Consider the following 19,468-nt stretch of genomic DNA (forward strand, 5'->3'; position numbering starts at 1 on the left):
ATAGGTGCATATGTGAGGAGGTGATGAGAAAATTGTGACGTGCGGAAAAGATTTAAAAGATGAGGGAGTTTCCAGATTGATCATGACTAATTGATTGGGGAATTATTTTAGAATGAGATTGATTAATTTGGGTGGTATTTTGGAAGGAGATTAATTGATTTGGGTGGTTTTTTGGAAGGAGATTAATTGATTATTGTATATAACTGGAATGAAATAGTGGTGTATTAAGAATATTTAATGTTGATAGCACCTGTTAATTAATTATAGATATAAAGTGATTGGAGGTTTTCAGATTGATTGGGGTGAAGGAGCAGGTGAAGGTGCCATCTGCGCATAATGGAACGACGTCAAATGGATCTTGGCTGTTGGGCTAAATTAATGGGGATGGATCCGAGGGTGCTGGTTGTCCCATACTCCCATGTACACTATAGATTTAGTAGGATTCAGTAGGCCTTTCCACATCTGGCTTTGATTTTGTCCAAACTAAATTAAGTCAACAATGCCTTTTTGTTACAGATTACAATACTCAACCATATGTTCCTATCAGGAATTCATGAGGTATATCTCCTTGGTTTATATCTGATTGTAAGTTCTTACCAAAAGTATACATGTATTTAAACCAAAAGACTATGGCTCGGGAAAATGATGGGAGAAAACAAAAGCAACACACAGCTATAGTCAGTTCCCCAGCCTAGTTATATATGATATATCATGTCATAGTTTTGGCCTCTAATGTTCATTTGTAGATCCCATCGATCCCAGCTAGCCTAACTCGGCGTATCTGCAGGAGTGAACGAACAATGCATATTCACCGCACTGTGTATCTGTGTCGCCTTGCATTGTTGCTTGCTAGACTAGAGAACTGTCCACTGCCCACTGGGTACGTATATATATAGCCATATAGGGTTTGGAATTTGGATGGCTCTAGATTTTCTGAATTGTTTACCGTTGCTCAATCTAGGCTGATCGATATACTACCTCCGTTCGTAAATGTATACACTTTTGACCACTACTTTTGTATGAAAAACGATAATACCAATTTATAGAATCTCTATTATGAAAATATTTTTCACTAGAAATACAGTGATACCATGTCCACACGATCAATCCAAATATTTTTTCTTAAATCAATGATCAAAGATTGAAAGATTTGACTGTGCGCTTGCTAGCAAGCTAGGACGTCATATATTTACGAAAGGAAATAGTAGCTGATAGTTTTTCTGAACTGTTTTATCCTTGTGTATTTTACTGCTCATTCGTCATTATCAAAATAACCAGTCAAAAATAGGAAACTAACCTTAACACATGCAACTTTATTTTTATAGGTAATAAGCCAGTCTGTATATATGAGTCCCTAATCTTTTGAATGCAATGCGGCGAATTTTGTAGGGACAGCTGCACTAGCTGATTGCGGATTGGCAGTGGCGCCGTCGAGCAGAAGAAAGAATGCGATCACTGATCAGTTGATCACACAGTGCATGCACCCTAAGCTTGCATGCAGAGCCGGCAAAAACCCAAGAGATAATCAGGCAAGAAGCTTCTGGAGTTCTGGTAGGCTGAATGCTAGGCAACTCATTCTTCTCATTATTTTGAGATATATGGTATGCACACAATGTGGCCATAGCCGAGATGCATGGCTCAACTGTTTAAGCCACTCAATCAGCATATATCAGATGAGTAGTGCTGCTACACATAGCACCCATTCGTATAACCGCGTTACAGCTAGGTGCCGTATCCGATACGGATACGGCTCGGATACGGTACCAGTATGTATCGGATACGGCGTGGATACTGAGCAGATACCTCCTCGATACGGCTCGGCTCATATCAGCGTTCCGCCGGCCCGTTAGCAACCCTAAAACGTTCTTCTCCGGCTACAAGCCACCGCCCGCTCATCTCGTGTACGCAGCCGCCTCGCATCTCGTGTCCACAGCCGCCGCCTGCGCCACGCTGCTCCCTCACGCCTGGACGGTGGACGTGGGACGCCTGCGCCCGCCTAGACGATTGCGCCCAAACGCGTGGACGCTACGCCCGCGCGCCTCCGCCTGCTGTTCTGCCGGCTGCCGCCGGCGAGCCAGAGCCCGACAAACGCCCTCCACTGGCGGTGAGTTCCTAGCTTTCTCTCCTCTCCTCTCCTCCCTCTTTTCTTGCTTCTTTTTTTCCCTGATCGGAATGCCCTGAACGGACCGATTTCATGCCTGCGGAAAATGAAATGCCCTGATGGCCTGATTTGAATTCTAGACAGGCATAAGCGCATAGCACGGCGTGAAGGAAAATGACAGTAACATAAGACACAGTAGTTGCTAAGGAAAGTTAAATGGGCACAATTTTAAGAAAATGGTAGACAAACGAACCAATAGCTTAGGCAGAGGCCACAAACTAAAGTGAAACAATATCTGGAAACAATATAGAGAAATACTGGAGCACTGCTTGTACGGCTTGTAATGCTGTTTTTTTTTAATTAAACATATCCGCATATTGAATTTTCTAGAAAATTATCGTATCCTCGTATCCGTATTGGCCCCATACCGTATCGGTATGGATGCTGCACAAGCTAGGAGATCCGATGGCTTAAATCACTTGGGTGGTGGGTCACTTATTAATCAAAGGAGTTGGATTACCTGTTTGTAACACGGTTGTACGGATGAGTATAAAGCATATTTCCCTATCAAATGTCGCCAGGTTTTAACACCCATGGGGTTTTGGGGCATAAAAAATGACTTGTACACTCAGAAACAAAAGGACAAATTTTGGAGAAAAGACAAATCTCTAACAATAGGTTCTTGTTGTCACAGACGATAATAGTCTAGACTTATAATTTTTCAAAACGAATGGACATATTTACAATTATTTATTTAAAATAAAAAAATAAAAAAATCTCACAACTGCAGTAGCGGGTTTTGGGCTACGAATCATCTGGCCAACGTTACGCCGCCATGGCAAGGCCCATCCGGAAAATGGATCGCGGGTATTGCCTGCGACCACAGAACGGCCCATTTAATAAGCGGATCGAGTTTAGTGTCAAATATCAATCCGGCCCACTAAGAAAACGGATCTCGGCGATCCGTCCGGCCCACTTGGAAAGCAGATAGCGGGCCCGCGGCGCGACCCCTCCCCTCCGTTATCTCCAGTTCTACATTATTTCGTTGTCACGTTATTTGTTTGCAAGTTAAGGGCATTGAGTACAAAATACAACTCCTCTCCACAAGCAGCTTCAAGCCATTCGATTATGTCGTGCTACTATCATACTCTCTCCGTTATCATGATTTGTTTGCTTTTCTTTTTCGAATACGGGAAAACTCCCTCTCTATTACTTACGTAACGGAACCATCATTTAAGTATCTTACATCCAGTCAGAAAGGATAGAACATCTAATATAGCTAAAGACATGTCCAAAAGCATAAAGGATTACAAAATAGGCAACCGATTTGTTTGCTTTTCTGGTGCCTGTTCTTATATTGTGTTCTAACATTATTGGATTGGTGAAGGCTGTGGGATCATGGTGTTGGAGGTGAGTCTGGTTCAGTATTGTTGCTTAAAACTAATCATTACTTTTTGTAAAATCCACAACACAGGATAAAAATGCCTGACTCATGGCCAGGCTTGACTTGCCATTTCGGTACTCTGCTTATTTTATGTATTGCAATTTGTTCCCTTCTCTATATAATATATGCAATATTTAGTTTGGAAAAAATATCTTAGTGCATCTAATTTCTTAACAGGTCAACCATTTGCTTTTCTACAGGCACTTGACCATGAAAAAGAACGGGGTGCGAAAATTTATGCAGAAATTCGAGGGTACGGAATGTCTGGTACCCTACTATTCCAAAAAGAAGATTGTCTATTCTGTCATTAGTATTTGTTGCATTGTGAAGCTAGGTTTCTTTCAGGTGATGCACACCACATAACTCAGCCACAGCATGATGGTAGAGGTGTTATCTTAGCCATGAAGCGGGCTTTGGATCAGGTGCAAAATCATATGCCCTTTGTCATTTTGTTTTGCACATTGTAGAATCATTTGTCTATAAATGCGAAAAAATAGAAACTGCGTGACAGTTCTTTTAACTTATGTTCTGATATATCCCGTTTTCCAGTCAGGGCTTCGTGCAAATGAAATTGATTATTTGAATGCGCATGCAACATCAACTCCTCTTGGTAAGTACTCACATTTTGCCAGGCGAAAGACATTGGGTTAATGTTGACTTCAGATAACTTCTAATTATTCCCTTCGATGTTAGCGATCCACCATGTGTGCCATCCAACATTAGTGATATGCAGTTCGGTTAGGAAAATTCTTCGACGCTTAACAGCATCCAACATTTTCAGGGAATCGCACCTCCTGCACTTAACCTGGAGCAGCCAGACCTGCTGTTCGAAGGCGCATTCATGCCATTAGCTGCAGCAAAGAAGATGCCCATACAAGCGGCCATCTCGAACTCTTTCGGATTTGGTGGAACCAACACTTCGATGCTGTTCTCGTGCCCGCCATAGTCTAACAGCAACCTGTTTATTCAGAGATTTTCCAGAATAAACATCGCAAGGCACCATTCGCATTGCGCTGAAGTTGAGGTTTCAGGCTGACCCTACTGTTTATTCTGTTCCCGTGCTTGCTTGTGCTACCGAGCATTCCCCAGATTCTTGGCGTTGACTGTAGAGGCCTGTAAAATCTGCCCTCTGAGGTTGTGTGCGCTTCATTGGTTTTGCATTGGCTTTATCTGTACCACATGATGGAACCCATTGGAAGCATGGCATGTCTGGAACTACTTACGATTTTCTGCCTTCTAGTGACATTTTAAACTCCAATATAATACCCAAGTTCAAATTTGATTAGTAATTAATTTCTGATGTATAAAACCTAGGGGAAAATATTTTACGGGACACTTTCTTGAGATAAGCACGTGTGCACCGTTTTCATATATTCTGGAAGTCGATCTGTGAGCGTTCAGCGTGAACACTCGTGTGGTGCCGGTCGGTTGGCACGCCGTGCGGAAGGCGTGGGGATGGGTTAGTTGTCTCTCTCACGTGCAAACTACCAGACAGAGTCCAAACGTCGCCGAACGCCCGAGCGGATCGAATCGAGACTCCAACAGCATGCGTGACCGTGTATCAGTACTCTACACGCAATGAATTCCTCGCTGCAGCTCTGAGCTTCACCCAAAAGAAAATGCAAAGAATAATTACTACATGACGACTTGTTGAACATGAGCTACTTGTGGCTCTCTAACCGCGAGTCTAGGTTCCCTCTACAAAAAAAAACCCGCGAGTCTAGGATATGTATTTTTCAAGCCACATTCTATGATATATATATATAAGATCTTCTTAAAAAAAGTTAGGACTACAACAACTAATGATCCTAAATCTACATATAGGTCCCACGAATGTGTACATACATATATATAGATACATATACATATGCATATATGTATACATACACATATATGTATGTATATGCTCACATACCTTTTTTGCAAAATTCCAGAAAAATAACGAAAGTAATAATAGTTATATTGATAAAATAGTTGAAATAATCTAAAATGCATAGAAAATATCTAAAACTCAAAAAAATATGAAACAAATTTAGTTAAGTTCACATTACTGTCGTCTACATACTAATATTATATGCATACATAAAAGTATCATTGTTTTCCCTATCATTAAATGAATATATTAAATATTGATAAATTTATAAATAAATATTGAGATACTAAAATTAGAGAAACTATTTTTTTAATGTTCTTTTGTTATGCTCTGTAAAAAAATAGACGTAGTATAGGCGCATCAATCCTCTAACTTTATTTGGACATGGCAACTGCTTGCTTGAGTTGGTTGAACGAGCGTCCAAATTCGGTACCAACCACGGTAGATCGCAACGTCTTCTAGACGGTGTCGCGAAACCAAGCCAAAGAAAGCCGTTCCATCTTCCTGCACGTATCATTTACCTGTATCCGATTATGGATAAGAAATCAATCTAGACTGCATACATGTTGCTGGACTCTGGTCACGCAGATCGAGCCCCAAGCGCGGAATTTCTCATCCAGAACTCCTGTAAATTGGCCGAGGATTGAACATTTGAAATTCCTACGTTCCAAACAGACCGAAGAATTACACTACTTTTTTTTTAAACGAAGAATTACACTACTGAAACAACTAGAACCCAATCTGTTATCCAACCGGCAGGAATTTACATACGAGTTTCCGATCGACAGCAGAGAAGGGAACCGGTACGAACGAGCTCAGCCTAGTAACGATCGGCACCGAACACTACAATGCAGTCCTGGACAAGAAACACTTGCAAGGCAAACGATTTTTGGATCAAATTGAACCACGAGATCCCATCGGGGCAGCAGACGTGGCCCGTGCCGATCCGTCTACTTATACGGGCGGCGCGAAGATAGAGAGAGAGAGAGAGAGAGAGAGAGAGAGGCAGCAATGGCGGAGGAGGGGAAGCAGCAGCTGCGGTCGTTCGTGGAGGTGCCCCGGGGGTCGCACTTCCCAATCCAGAACCTTCCCTTCGGGGTCTTCCGCCGGCCGGGGCAGCCGCCGCGGCCCGCCGTCGCCATCGGCGACTTCGCGCTCGACCTCGCCGCCGTCGCCGACGCCGGGCTCTTCGACGGGTCCGTCCTCTCCGGCTCCCCATGCTTCCACCAGGTACCTACTCTGCCCCGGTCTGGGTTGAGCTCGGTTTAGCTAGGCGAACTGGAGTGGGTGGGCGAAAAGATTAAAGATTTGGGCGATTGACGAGGGATTGCGGTAGCTAGAGCTAGTAGAATTAGTAAAGAATTGAATTTTTTTTTATTTGGTTTGATGCTGTGCGTGCAGGAGACGCTCAACATGTTCTTGGGGATGGGGCGGCCGGCGTGGAAGGAGGCGCGCGCCACGCTCCAGAGGATCCTCTCAGGTTGTCCCCGCTTCGATTTTTACAGCAAGCAAAAAGGCGAAAATTTGCAATAATAGTGCTTGCTGATGATCCTTACTTAGGATTATATAAAAAAATGTCATTGTTTGATTATTACAGTTATCCGGTCTTCGATAGCATGACTCTCACCTATATGCTGAAGGATACATGTCCTTACTTTTCTTTCCCCATTGCTTTGCAGCGGATGAGCCAGTCTTGCGTGACAATGAGGCCTTGAGGAAGAAGTGTTTGGTGCCAATGGTGAGCTTGATAGGTCTAATTTTCTTCTCTTCTCGTGGAGTAACAAAAGGGATCACTGAGGAAATCGCTAATGCCCATCTGATCATGCAGAGTGATATAGAGATGCTTCTACCAATGACAGTAGGAGCCTACACAGACTTCTTTTGTTCTGTGCACCATGCAAGGAATTGCGGGTTTATATTCCGTGGGCCACAGACTCCAATTAATCCGAATTGGTAATGCATTTTCTTTGATATGTTGGATTGCAAACAAGGGTATAGATTGCAGGAGACCTGTCTTTTATAATGTAGTGTAAGCAACTAACTTGTTTGTAAAGTAAAGTGGGTGCAATCTGATCCAGCTACTTGTTAGGCAGGTCCTGTACTATGAATGTTCTTGCTATGATCATGTAATCGCTCTTTAACTGATAAGACTAAAATATGGACATCCATAACATGGGTTGTTAGTTGTTACTTGTTTGTGTACTCAATGCTTTTCTGCATGTTGTTGCTTACTTCGTTTCTGTTTTCAGCACTACATAGATGTTGACCTCATGTAACTAACCTGCAATACACATTTGGTTCACTCAGGTTTCATCTTCCAATAGGTTACAATGGACGGGCATCATCTGTAGTTGTGTCTGGAACAGATGTTATTCGACCCAGGTGCATAACCCAATATACTTGCATGTTTATTTGAGTGTCATAATAAAAGTCTGAGCTTCATCTGTTTAGAATGGTGAAAAAAGAATAGTGAAGATCAGTTGTTTCCATTTTCAGTTAACCTATGAAATGTCTATACTTAGTGCCCCCCTCCCACCTCTCAAATTCACCCTGCTGTTATATCATTTTGTTTCGTCTAGAGCTGTTGTCAATTTCTATGAAAAATATGTCTTGGTTGTATAATAGTTGTATATTATCCCTATTTTGGCTCACATGACATTTCTAATGCTTGAAATGTTGATTATTTCTCTGTTTTCAGAGGACAAGGCCATCCAACAGGGAACTCCACACCTTATTTTGGTCCTTCTCAGAAGCTTGATTTTGAACTTGAGATGGTTAGCTTCTTAAGAAACCTATATTTACTTATTCTTGGTGCTATAATCAACCTAACTATCTGATGAAGCTGTCAAGCCACTTTCAATTATCATTCGGTACAAAAGTATCTTATTTATGACTATGTATAGATAAATTGTACTTTATTTCGGTGATGATACTTCATGTACTATATCATATCAAAATCTTTGCTGCTTTCAGGCTGCAGTTGTTGGTCCAGGGAATGAATTGGGCAAACCTATTGATATTAATGATGCTGAAGAACATATCTTCGGCCTAGTGTTAATGAATGATTGGAGTGGTATTCTATCCTTTTCAATTTTCATTTGCTTTAGATTTAATGGCATTATGTGATTGTACTGATTTACAAATAAAATGCCAGCCAGAGATATCCAGGCTTGGGAGACTATACCTCTTGGACCTTTCCTTGGGAAAAGCTTCAGTAAGACACCTGACACCCTTACTAAAATTTAGGTTTTTTCTTTTACACAAGTATTAAGCTATGATTTGTGAAAAGTTCTAAGTCCTGCACATATCTTGTTTAAGATATGTGCTTCTATGTTTTCGCTTTTGGGTTCCATATTTCAACTGTGGCCTGGAAAGTTACTGATTGCTTCTACAATTTCACTAGGTACAACAATATCACCTTGGATTGTCACTCTTGATGCTTTAAAGCCTTTTTCCTGTGAGGCTCCTAAGCAGGTGAGAAAATAGCGTGTCTAAGATTTCCCCTACGACTAAGGTTTAGCTAACACCAACTAATTCAGTTATTTTTTCTAATCAGCGTTTTGTAGTACTTCAACCCGCAGATAACTAATTCGTTTCACATTGCAGGAACCTGAGCCTTTGCCTTACTTAGCTGAAAAGAATCACATAAATTACGACATTCCTCTTGAAGTATGATTTTGTTGCATTCCAGCTTCGTTTTAGTGCTATATTTATTTGATTAAAATCGATATAATCGGGGCCCATTTTTCCTCTGCAAGGTCTGGATTAAGCCCAAAGATCAAAGTGATGCATCAGTTGTGGCAAAGACTAATTTCAAACATTTGTATGTACCCTGATTATATGGGTTTTTGCTTAAAATGCTTATGCTTTTAGTTGGATGCAACGTTTCATCCATATTTGGCATATGTTTGCCTTAGCGTGTAACGTTGGCACACTCTTGTAACCAATTTCCACAGGTATTGGACGGTGACGCAGCAGCTAGCACACCACACTGTCAATGGATGCAACATGAGACCAGGGGATATATTTGCAACTGGCACACTCAGTGGACCTGTATGGAACTATGGAAGAAACATTGCAACTTTTATCATAGCCATGTCGATTTAGAGCTGCTTAACCGTATGAATTCCTATCTTTTAATGTGCAACATTTCAGGAACCTGACTCTCTGGGGTGTCTGCTGGAGCTAACATGGAATGGGCAGAAGGAGATACCAGTTGGAAATTCGACCCGCAAGTTTCTAGAAGATGGAGACGAAGTCATCTTGACAGGCTGTTGCAAGGTACAGTGAGCTCATCTTTCCTGATCATTGAAATCTAGATCTCGATTAAGATATTGGGCTGTATTTTGATTCCATCAACTGGTTTTTCAGGGTGAAGACTACAACATTGGATTTGGAACCAGCACAGGGAAGATTCTGCCGGCACTTCCATGAGCCAAATGCCTTCACTTCGATTCTGCAGTGTCTGAATAATCACAAAAGAGAGCATGCAGCGAATCTAGCAAGCTGCTGAGCATCTTTATGTGATGGAATTAAATATTAGGGATTGTTTTCCTGGATTGTAGAATAGGAAACTGGTATTCTCTAGTGCAATAAAATTGATTCTATGTCATGTTTTGGTACCTTTTTTTTTCTCTGGGGAGTTCTCTTGTAGACTTCTGATGTCCTCCGCAACGAGAATTTAGAGTGTTTATGCGACACAGAATGCATATCATCCGAGTATGGTCAGACAGTCAAAGTATGCAACAAATTAGCTTAAAGGATCGTTAGATTGCTTAACCGTGACACCTGGTCATCGAGTGATCCAGTTTCATCAGTTAATAAGAGTATCACGCTGTCCAGATTGCACAATGATTCTGGTAAGCGGTAGCTAGCTATCTGGTAAAATAACAGTGGCCAATATATTATATATGGGCATCACAGGATCAACATGCATTGGCAGATCAGAACACACACACACATACATATATATATATACATACATGTATGTATGTATGTATGTATGTATATATATGTATATGTATGTATATATATGTATATGTATGTATATATATATATATATATATATATATATATGTATATGTATGTATATATATATATATATGTATATGTATGTATATATATATATATATATATATATATATATATATATGTATATGTGTAGAGAGACGATGTGGGCAAACACCCTGTCATCGCAAGCGACGGGATTTATCGGACGCTGAACGGAACGCAGTAAGAACGGAACACATTCATCACGGAACGCAGGACACGCAAACTGCACCAGCAGTTCTCTATTAAAACCATCTCCTCACCCTCTCTTGTTCTTCTCCTCTCCTTCACTTCCACAGGGTCAACTCGTTATATATATATATATATATATATATATATATATATATATATATATATATATATATGGGATTATACATGTACACTTGAAGGAGCAAAATTTATATATTGTCAGGTGACTACGTCACTCGTACAACATCGATTAATTGATTTAACTTGGCCCAAATAAAAAACAAAGAAGAAAAAAATAGATAAATGGACGAATTAACGAGTGAATGTGTGTGGATGGTACAGATGGATGGAAGAATAGAGGAACGGACGGACGGATTTAGTTGAGAGAGAAATTAAATGAGATCAGATGCAGGCGAGCGCCTTGGCGACGCCGCTGCTCTTGCCGACGGCGTTGTGGCAGACGGCCATGGTGGTGTTGCCGGGGCGGTTGTACTTGATGTCGACGTTGATGAGCTGCACGCCCTGGCACGGCAGGTTGCTGGGGCACTTGAACGTGACCGCCTCCGGCGTGTTGGAGGTGCCGTGGATGTTCTTGAAGACGATGTCGGAGACGGCGACCTTGGAGGCGCCGGACTTGACGCAGATGTTGTTGGGGCAGTACTTCTGGTCGATGATGATGGGGTAGGAGACGTTGTCCATGGTGACGCCGTCGTAGAGGAACTTGCGCGCCTTGAGAGCCGACTTGGAGTCCTCGTAGGACTTGATGCGGAGGCCGTTGGTGGTGCCGACGAGCGTGGTGTCGGTGACGGTCACGTCCTCGACGTCCTTCTCGTCCTTGTACCGGCCCAGGCTGCCGACGCTGATGCCGTGCCCCGGGCCGCACCGCACGCCCTGAATCTTGATGGACTTGCTCCCGGGACCGAGGGAGATGCAGTCGTCGCCGGTGCCGATGGTGGTGGCCTTGATGGTGATGTTGGTGGAGTCGCCGATGTGGATGCCGTCCGTGTTGGGGCTGTCTTCGGGCGCCGTGATGGTCACCTTCTCCACCAGCACGTTCTTGCACTCGTAGATGTTCATTTGGAAGAACTTGCTGTTGAGCAGCGTCACGCCGCGGATCTGCGCGTTCGTCACGTAGTCCAGCACCAGGCTCTGCATTTCCATCGCCATTGCCATTTTCAAGCTTCATACTTTCTAGTTTATAGAGAGAGAAAGCAAGATGTTCTAGAGAGAGAGAGAGAGAGAGAGAGAGAGGCATGGTACGTTGGGCAAGATCTTGCAGTTGTAGTTCTTGGCGCACTGATTATGTTTCCAGACGAGGGGGCCCTGGCCGTCGATGGTGCCGCGGCCGTTGATGGCGAAGTTGTCGACGCGCATGATCTCGATCCAGTTCTTCTTGTAGGCGTTGAGGTCGCCGGTGCCGAGGAGGTTGCCGTCGAGGCGGATGATGATGGAGGACGTGCAGGGTCCCGTCAGATCCAGCGCGCCCGTCAGGTAGTTGCCCTTGGGGATCACGATCTTTTGCGTCCCCGTCGCCGAGCACGCGTTCTTCCACGCCTGCAGGATCGCCTTCGTGCTGTCCGTCTTGCCGTCCCCTTTCGCGCCCAGCTTCGTGATGTCCAGCGGGCCCGCAGGGACCGACGGCGCCCCGGACGCCGCCGCCGCCGGGGTTGCTGGCGCCGCCGCGCGCGCCGTTGACGCCACCACCACCAGCGCCGCCGCCACCATCATCGCAACATTGGTGAACGCCATTTCGTCTCCTCCTTGCCTGAGGTACGTGGTTCATGAGACGGGTGGTGAGCTCAGTTATATATACGGCCACGACGAGGGGGTGGCGTGCTATGTTCGGGCATGCATGCACGCGTGCATGGCGCGGCCGACGAATCTTGGTGTCCTCTGCTTTTTTGGGGTTCGTGTCGTCAGTTCACCCGTTGAAATCTGACCGATTTTAGCCAGACACCGTTTCGCTGCTATATTTCAGTGGGTCGTTTCTGTCCACTCGAGTTCTAGTGCTATTGCTAACTCGATCAAATGCACACTCCCTTCTCTAGTTCCCTTGATTTTTTAAATACTAATTATTATTGATTATGGATTGATTTTTTTGAAATACTAACTATTCTTGATTATGGACTGATTTTTTTTAAAATACTAACTATTCTTGATTATGGATTCAAAGTCTTATTGCTAACTCAAATGCACACTTCTCTAGTGAACACCAGAACTCTCGGACATTTAAGCAAGCGCTGGGTCGTTCCTATGCACTCGAGTTCGAGTCCTATTGCTAACTCAAATGCACACTCCCTTCTCTAGTGAACACCAGAAGCTATCTGCCAGTTCTAGCAAGATCACCTCAAAATGTTGCACTCCTAAAAATTAAGAAAAATGCCTCTAGGCTCGACAAATCAACTAGTCCATTCCTGCGACCTGGGTATGGTTTACAGTAACAACCTAACATCGGAGGCTACCAGAAAGTACAACTGACATGTCTGAATATCATTCCGCATATATTCATCAGTCAACAGCAATTAAGCATGTCCTGAATTATTGAACAATCAATCAGCAAACTGTCTCAAAAGGGGAAAACAATGCCATGAAACTACTTCCTGTACACAAATCAATCAGGAGGACCGCGGCTCCTTGGTCACTTGGTGCGACTGCTGGCAAGGCGTATGTCAGCATCAATATAGCCTACCCATGGCGACACCAACAAATTCTTTAGTACACCGATCAGTCTTTACAACAAATCCGAGCCATCCCTGGGACCCGGCATGTCTTCGACGCGCAACGGCTTCTTGTAGAGCTGGAGGAGCAGCGAGGAGCAGACAACGCTCACCGACGAGGCGGCCATGCAGGCCCCGGCGAGCCATGGGGGCAGCCGGATGCCCGTGAACGGGAACAGGACGCCGGCTGCGATTGGCATGCCCAGGACGTTGTAACCCAGGGCCCAGACGTAGTTCAGCCGGATCCTCGAGAGGGTCTTCCGTGAGAGATCGATGGCAGTGATCACGTCCTCGAGGCTGCTCTTCATCAGGACAATGTCAGCGGCCTCGATGGCGACGTCCGTGCCAGCGCCGATTGCCATGCCTACATCTGCTGCGGCCAGGGCTGGCGAGTCATTGATCCCATCGCCAACCATTGCCACCGTCAACCCTTGCATCTATGAACAAATGATGTAAGCAAGACTGCTAACAGTATGTGCACCATTAGAGATAATCCCAGCAGAAAAGGAGAAAATATTGTACCTGCAAGTCCTTGATCTTTTCAGCTTTTCCAACTGGATCAATCTCGGCAAACACCTGGCTGATCCCTACTTCCTTTGCTATGGATTTTGCTGTCGCCCAATTATCACCTGTCACCATGATACTAGAGATGCCCATTGAGTTAAGGTACGAAATGACACGGCCTGCCTCAGGCTTCAGAGGATCTGACACAGCAAGAGCCCCACAGATAGTCTTATCGATAGCAACAAGCACACAGGTCCTAGCAAGCTCTTCCGTTTCGGACATGTATGCCTCCACCTCAGGGCTCAATGTAACTTCAAATTCTTGCATGAGCCTTTTATTTCCAACCAAAATTAGCTTGCCTTCGACGTTGGCACTGACCCCTGCTCCTGGATGCACCTCAAAGTCCTTCGATTCCATCATGTGATCATTTTGAGATGCATATTGTTCCCTGAGCTGCTTTGTGTGCTCAACTATAGCTTTTGATAGAGGATGCTCACTGTTTGCCTGACATAGGTAGAAAGGCATTAGAGACGGATCTAATATATCAGGGTGTTAACTGTTGACTAGCATTTATGTGGGAAGATATCAACCTCAGCACCAGCAACCAAATCACACAGTTCTAGAAGTGGTATCTTCGAGAAGACCTTTGTTTGAACGACAGAAGGTTTACCAACAGTCAGGGTTCCAGTTTTATCAAATATGATAGCTTTAACCTGCAAAAGGAGATATGAAAAATGGGATATTAGTTCAGTATGCCAATGAAAAGAGTAGAGTTCATTTGAAATGGGAATAATGTGTTTCTTACACTAGAATCTTTACTACACGTTGAAAAAAAAAGTAGTGCGCCCATGCTACGCCTCTCCAATTGGAGTTGCAAAAATCTTGAAGCACTTCAGGGTTTTAAGTAGTGGGAATCCAACCTTATTTGTGTCAATTTTTTGCAATTCAACTTTAGAGGGGTGGAGCATAGAAGCACTTGCCAGCTCCAGTGATGAAAAATCATGTCATGTTTTACCTTGTGAGCTTTCTCGAGTGCATTTCCACCCTTGATGAGAACACCTTGAGAAGCACCTTTTCCAGTGGCAACCATAACAGCAGTTGGTGTAGCCAGTCCCAGAGCGCATGGGCATGCAACAACTAGAACAGAAATTCCAAACTGCAAAGCCAGCTCAAAGCTATCCATGGCCTTTGGAATCCATTGTCGAGGATAGAGGTGAAATTGTCCAAATATGAACCAGCCAAGCCATGTAAGAAATGCAGCCACCACGACCTTGGAAGTGAGAAGGAAACATTATGAGGAACAAAATCTATAAAGAGAGCCTCAGCAGGCATACATCAAATATGTGTATATATCGAGCAGGGTATGGCTTCCCACATATAACCTATCAGTTACTGTGAAACCTGGTCAAATAAGGTACAGGAGTAAACCAGCTCATTTACCAAACAGTGAAAAAAAAAGAAATTGACTAGTTTGCCAAATAATATGGCTGTACATCAGCCTCTAGACAGATTCCAGCTTCATTCTGGTCAACTATCGGATGCCTACTCATATCTATCGTGTTCTGAACTTCAATATGATAAATTCACTGTGGAAGCCAATTATGAAAGTGAAACGCTGAGCACGTAGGATCTGGCCGTGTTACAATTTTGGGGAAAAATCGGTTCACGCGTAACAGGGAAGAAATTTGCAGGAGAAAGCAACATGCAACTTACAGTTGGAACAAAAAACCGTGAAATCTTGTCTGCCAATTTCTGCACTGGAGCCCGTGCAAGTTGAGCAGCTTCAACCAACTGAACTATTTGCGATAAAGCTGTTTCTGACCCAACATGAGTGGCCTTAACAATTATGCAACCATTATCGTTTACAGTACCCCCGATAACCTGTTAAAAACAATTGAAGCATCATAAGAACAAATAATGATAAGTAAACCAAACAAATACAATAAGAATCCAAAAACCCTAACCCTGTCTCCTGGTTTCTTTGCAATAGGCCTTGCTTCTCCAGTTATCATACTTTCGTTGACATGGCTTTGGCCTTTGATGACTACGCCATCAACAGGGACTTTTTCACCAGGTACAATCTTAATGACATCATTTCTTTGAAGTAATTGGGTGCTGATCTTCGTTTCTGAAATGGCATTTCCGTCCTTGTCAATAGTAAGAAGACAAGCTGTTTCTGGTGCAAGTTCCGTCAACTTTGACAAAGCATCTGATGTCTTTCCCTTTGCCACCACCTCCAGATATTTTCCCAGCAATATAAAAGATATCAACATAGCACTAGTTTCAAAAAAATCCTGCCCTTCAAATGAGTCTGATGTTAGTGCTTTCAGAACTATATACACGGAATAGAAGTAGGCAGCATTTGTTCCCAAAGCAACCAACACGTCCATGTTTGAGTATCCTCGTTTGAGTGCATGATAAGCTCCAATGTAAAATCTACAAGTAAAAACAAATCATAGGGGGTTACAAGGCGTAAGTGTGCAATGTAGGAATCATAAGTCAATAATAGTAGCTGGAGAGTTGAGAGTGTACCTCCAACCAACAATAAACTGGACTGGGGAACATAGCAACCATCGCAGTAGCATACCTATCTTCAAGTTGTTGCAGAGTCTATAAGACAACCAATCCTCAAAAGGAGAAAGCATAGGAAGAACCATGGAGAACAGGAACACAGGAACCGAAAACAGGCAACTCCAGAGAAATTGGTTCCTGTAATTCTTAATTTCGTGATTGCGCTCTGCTTCTCTTTGCTTTGGTGGTGAGTGCAAGATAGCATTAAAGCATTTAGGGGTCTGTGCAGCGTCCTGGATGCACTGAATAAGTAATCGTGGACCAGTGACATCAGGATCATATGCAACTTTTATCGTCTGCTCAACTGTGTCCCATTCAACATTGTTCACCCCTTCGGCAGATTCCAGCACTGACTGGATAAGTTTGGTATCTTCTGGAGAATCCACACCCTCAAGTTTTAGATGCACTTTGTTCACATCGTCCCCAGAACTAATGAGATCAGCCCCAAACCCAGCATCCTCAACAGCCTCAACTATAAGATCACGACTGGTGACGTTTGGATCATAGTGGACCTTAGCTTCCTCTAGGGCAAGCCCCACTGCAGCTTTTTTCACTCCAGGTACCATTTGAAGTGCTAGCTCGACAGATTCGGAACAGCTTGTGCAAGCCATTCCTTTTATCCGAAGCCTGCACACAGCAATTTCTTGTTCTTGAAGTTCGTCAACTTCGAAGTTGAGGTCCTCAATAGCTTCTTTTATGGTTCTTGCCTGTGAGAATAAGAATCATGACTCAGTAAATATGGCAAATAACACCTGATGTGTAACATTCATATTAGTTCATGACTCATGAGATTAGTGAACCAAGGTGTGCAGGCATGGATAAGAAATCTCTACTACAAATCAAATTGGTAGGGAAAAATGCATGGTTCCTTTTCTACCTCGCCAATTCATTTGTGAATGCAACTGCTAAAAATAATACTGGCATGTAGAACACAAATACAGTAATGTATACAGGGTGTCCTATGATTTAGCATGTTGTCATTAAGAGATTGGCCCACACAATCAGAACCTTTTTCATGCTATACTGGAGGGGTGAAAAGGAGAAAAGATAACAAAACTGTGCACTCGTGACAATCTTACATCGATTTCTTCCGGCCTGTACTGAACCACAGCCTGGCCCTGAAGGGCGGAGACCTGGATGCTCTCCACTCCTTTCAAACCCGCCACGACGGTCTCTATCGACACGGCACATGAAGCGCAGGAGATACCCCGGACACTGAACATGACCTTCCTCATCTTCCTCTGCTTCCGCAGAGACGCCCCGGCGGGAGAAGTGCCAAAACCCCCATCAGAAGCCGGGAGAAGTGGCTCCTTGAGGTGGCTCTCTCCATTCTGCTCCATCCCTGTCCCAGGAACACCAGAAGGGTCAAGCAGAGATGAGAAGTTAGAACAACCAATTAACTGAATGTTTATTTTGCTAACAACCTATTAACTGAACAAAATCGCTATCAATCTAACACATATCTCAGTAGCCGCATCTGCATTACAGGCCCAGCTTGATTCATAAGCAGAGCGCAATTCAGTCATGGCAATCAGTAACCACAGCAGCAGCAAACAGTAGTACCTATGGTAACTGACCAGAGCAGCAGCAATATTGCTGGTTTGTTAAAGGCATGCTAAGTTGCTAATTTACGAATCATTTGTTTCCACACGATGAATGATCATGCAAATAGTACAAGTACGGAACAGTCTCGAGCACATCATTTGGTAATCCTCAGGCCCTGAAAAGAAAAGAAAAAAGTACAGCATCGTACGACAATACGACAGCGAGCGTTTCCAAGAAACCCACGTACCAATCGATCAATCAGCCAACCAACGACTGCAACGCCACGAGCGGGAACGCGCCCAGAAGAGGGGAAAAACAGCAGGCACAAACCTCTGATCAATCTAGCCGGAGCTCGAACGCCGAGACCGGAAACGGGGACGCGGCGGGGCGGGGGGTGGGGCAGTGGGCTCTAACCTCGGCCGTCCCCACTGCCGCGACGACGAGCTCTAGGACCCCGCCTCCCTTCGGACTCCGGTGCGCGGCTGTGGGGGTTTTGAAGTGGACGAGGAGGAGGGGGGGGGCAGGCCGAAGACGCGGAGGGCGGCGTGGAGCACGCCGCGTGCGGGGGGTGGAGACGGCGAGGTCGAGTGCGGTTTGTTTGTTTATATTTCCTTCGGATTTGGTGCGAATGCGGTGGATTTTGCGGACTTTTTGTCTGCTGGCGTTTGAATTTTTCGACGAATTTGATTTCAATTTGGATTCCCTCGCCCTCCTCCCTAGTGCGGCACGGTACGCACTCGCTTTCCCCGCCCCTCTTCGCCTTTCGCTTCCATGTTCTAGAGTTTTCCACACGTGCCCCTGGTATGCACCATCTTGAACCAAATTTACTCCCTCCGTTTTCAAATGCGAGCCATTTTGATTAAACACACATACATAGTCAATTATTGGTTAAATAAATTTTGACTAAAATACCCCTCAATAATACATAATGAGGTAACAAGGGGATAACATGGTAGGGGTATTTTGGAAAGTACAAGAAAATATATATTGGGAAGCATGGATTGCCAAGTATTTGCAAATAAAATTTTAGTTAAACGTGTCAATTATTCAAAACGTATGGAGTACATGCATATTTTGGACATTGGAACCCATCAATTTAACGGAGATCAATTCAATTCTTGCAAATATGGAGACAACCGGTCACCCCAAATGGAACCTCATCAGGGTTTATTAGTCGTAGCTAGACAGGGTTTACACTTGAAATTGAAACTTTTAAAACGGTTGGAACCATTTGTAGGTAGCATTCTATTGCTGGTCTACAAGCATGGACCAACCACTTCTCGCATAAGAGTTGTTGACTATGACTTTGATGCGGACATCCAACAACGTTTATTGTTTGTTTTTCGAAGAAAAGAATGAGAGGATATTGAGACCTGACTGATTGGTATTTGAATCTTGTGGATCAAGAAATAGCCCAGATCTTGTTGTGTTTGTATCCAGGATCAAACATATACATACAGTAACATCATAGATAA

The 19,468-nt window shown here is 43.8% G+C and overlaps 3 protein-coding genes and 1 pseudogene across 5 annotated transcripts; 2 read left to right on the top strand and 2 right to left on the bottom strand.

Annotated features, from left to right (window-relative positions):
• Positions 1–3,478: 3,478 nt before the first annotated feature.
• On the top strand, positions 3,479–4,680 carry LOC133923231 (3-oxoacyl-[acyl-carrier-protein] synthase, mitochondrial-like; annotated as a pseudogene).
• A 1,550-nt stretch (positions 4,681–6,230) lies between these two features.
• Positions 6,231–10,040, top strand: LOC133922462 (fumarylacetoacetase). The gene is made up of 14 exons (XM_062367817.1): positions 6,231–6,648; positions 6,820–6,898; positions 7,098–7,156; positions 7,247–7,371; positions 7,726–7,800; positions 8,117–8,192; positions 8,392–8,491; positions 8,573–8,632; positions 8,822–8,892; positions 9,025–9,087; positions 9,177–9,241; positions 9,375–9,471; positions 9,574–9,699; positions 9,790–10,040. The coding sequence occupies exons 1-14, from the start codon at positions 6,430–6,432 to the stop codon at positions 9,850–9,852; spliced, it is 1,278 nt and encodes a 425-aa protein (XP_062223801.1). The 5' UTR covers positions 6,231–6,429; the 3' UTR covers positions 9,853–10,040.
• Positions 10,041–11,031: 991 nt separating this feature from the next.
• Positions 11,032–12,405, bottom strand: LOC133920668 (exopolygalacturonase-like). Its single transcript, XM_062365265.1, has 2 exons — positions 11,917–12,405; positions 11,032–11,805 (listed from the first exon to the last, which is right to left on the bottom strand). The coding sequence occupies exons 1-2, from the start codon at positions 12,403–12,405 to the stop codon at positions 11,059–11,061; spliced, it is 1,236 nt and encodes a 411-aa protein (XP_062221249.1). The 3' UTR covers positions 11,032–11,058.
• Positions 12,406–13,136: 731 nt separating this feature from the next.
• On the bottom strand, positions 13,137–18,740 carry LOC133922463 (copper-transporting ATPase HMA4-like). Of its 3 annotated transcripts, none has more exons than XM_062367819.1 (9): positions 18,408–18,740; positions 17,528–17,790; positions 16,410–17,155; positions 15,842–16,313; positions 15,591–15,758; positions 14,893–15,147; positions 14,468–14,590; positions 13,896–14,381; positions 13,137–13,810 (listed from the first exon to the last, which is right to left on the bottom strand). In XM_062367819.1, the coding sequence occupies exons 2-9, from the start codon at positions 17,786–17,788 to the stop codon at positions 13,388–13,390; spliced, it is 2,934 nt and encodes a 977-aa protein (XP_062223803.1). In that variant the 5' UTR covers positions 17,789–17,790; positions 18,408–18,740; the 3' UTR covers positions 13,137–13,387. The 3 variants fall into 3 exon arrangements, with proteins under 3 accessions (XP_062223803.1, XP_062223802.1, XP_062223804.1); XM_062367818.1 differs by having other exon boundaries at positions 18,324–18,740; XM_062367820.1 differs by having other exon boundaries at positions 18,241–18,740.
• Positions 18,741–19,468: the final 728 nt, after the last annotated feature.

This window comes from Phragmites australis, chromosome 6 (genome assembly GCF_958298935.1).
Source record: "Phragmites australis chromosome 6, lpPhrAust1.1, whole genome shotgun sequence".
Lineage (NCBI taxonomy): Eukaryota > Viridiplantae > Streptophyta > Magnoliopsida > Poales > Poaceae > Phragmites > Phragmites australis.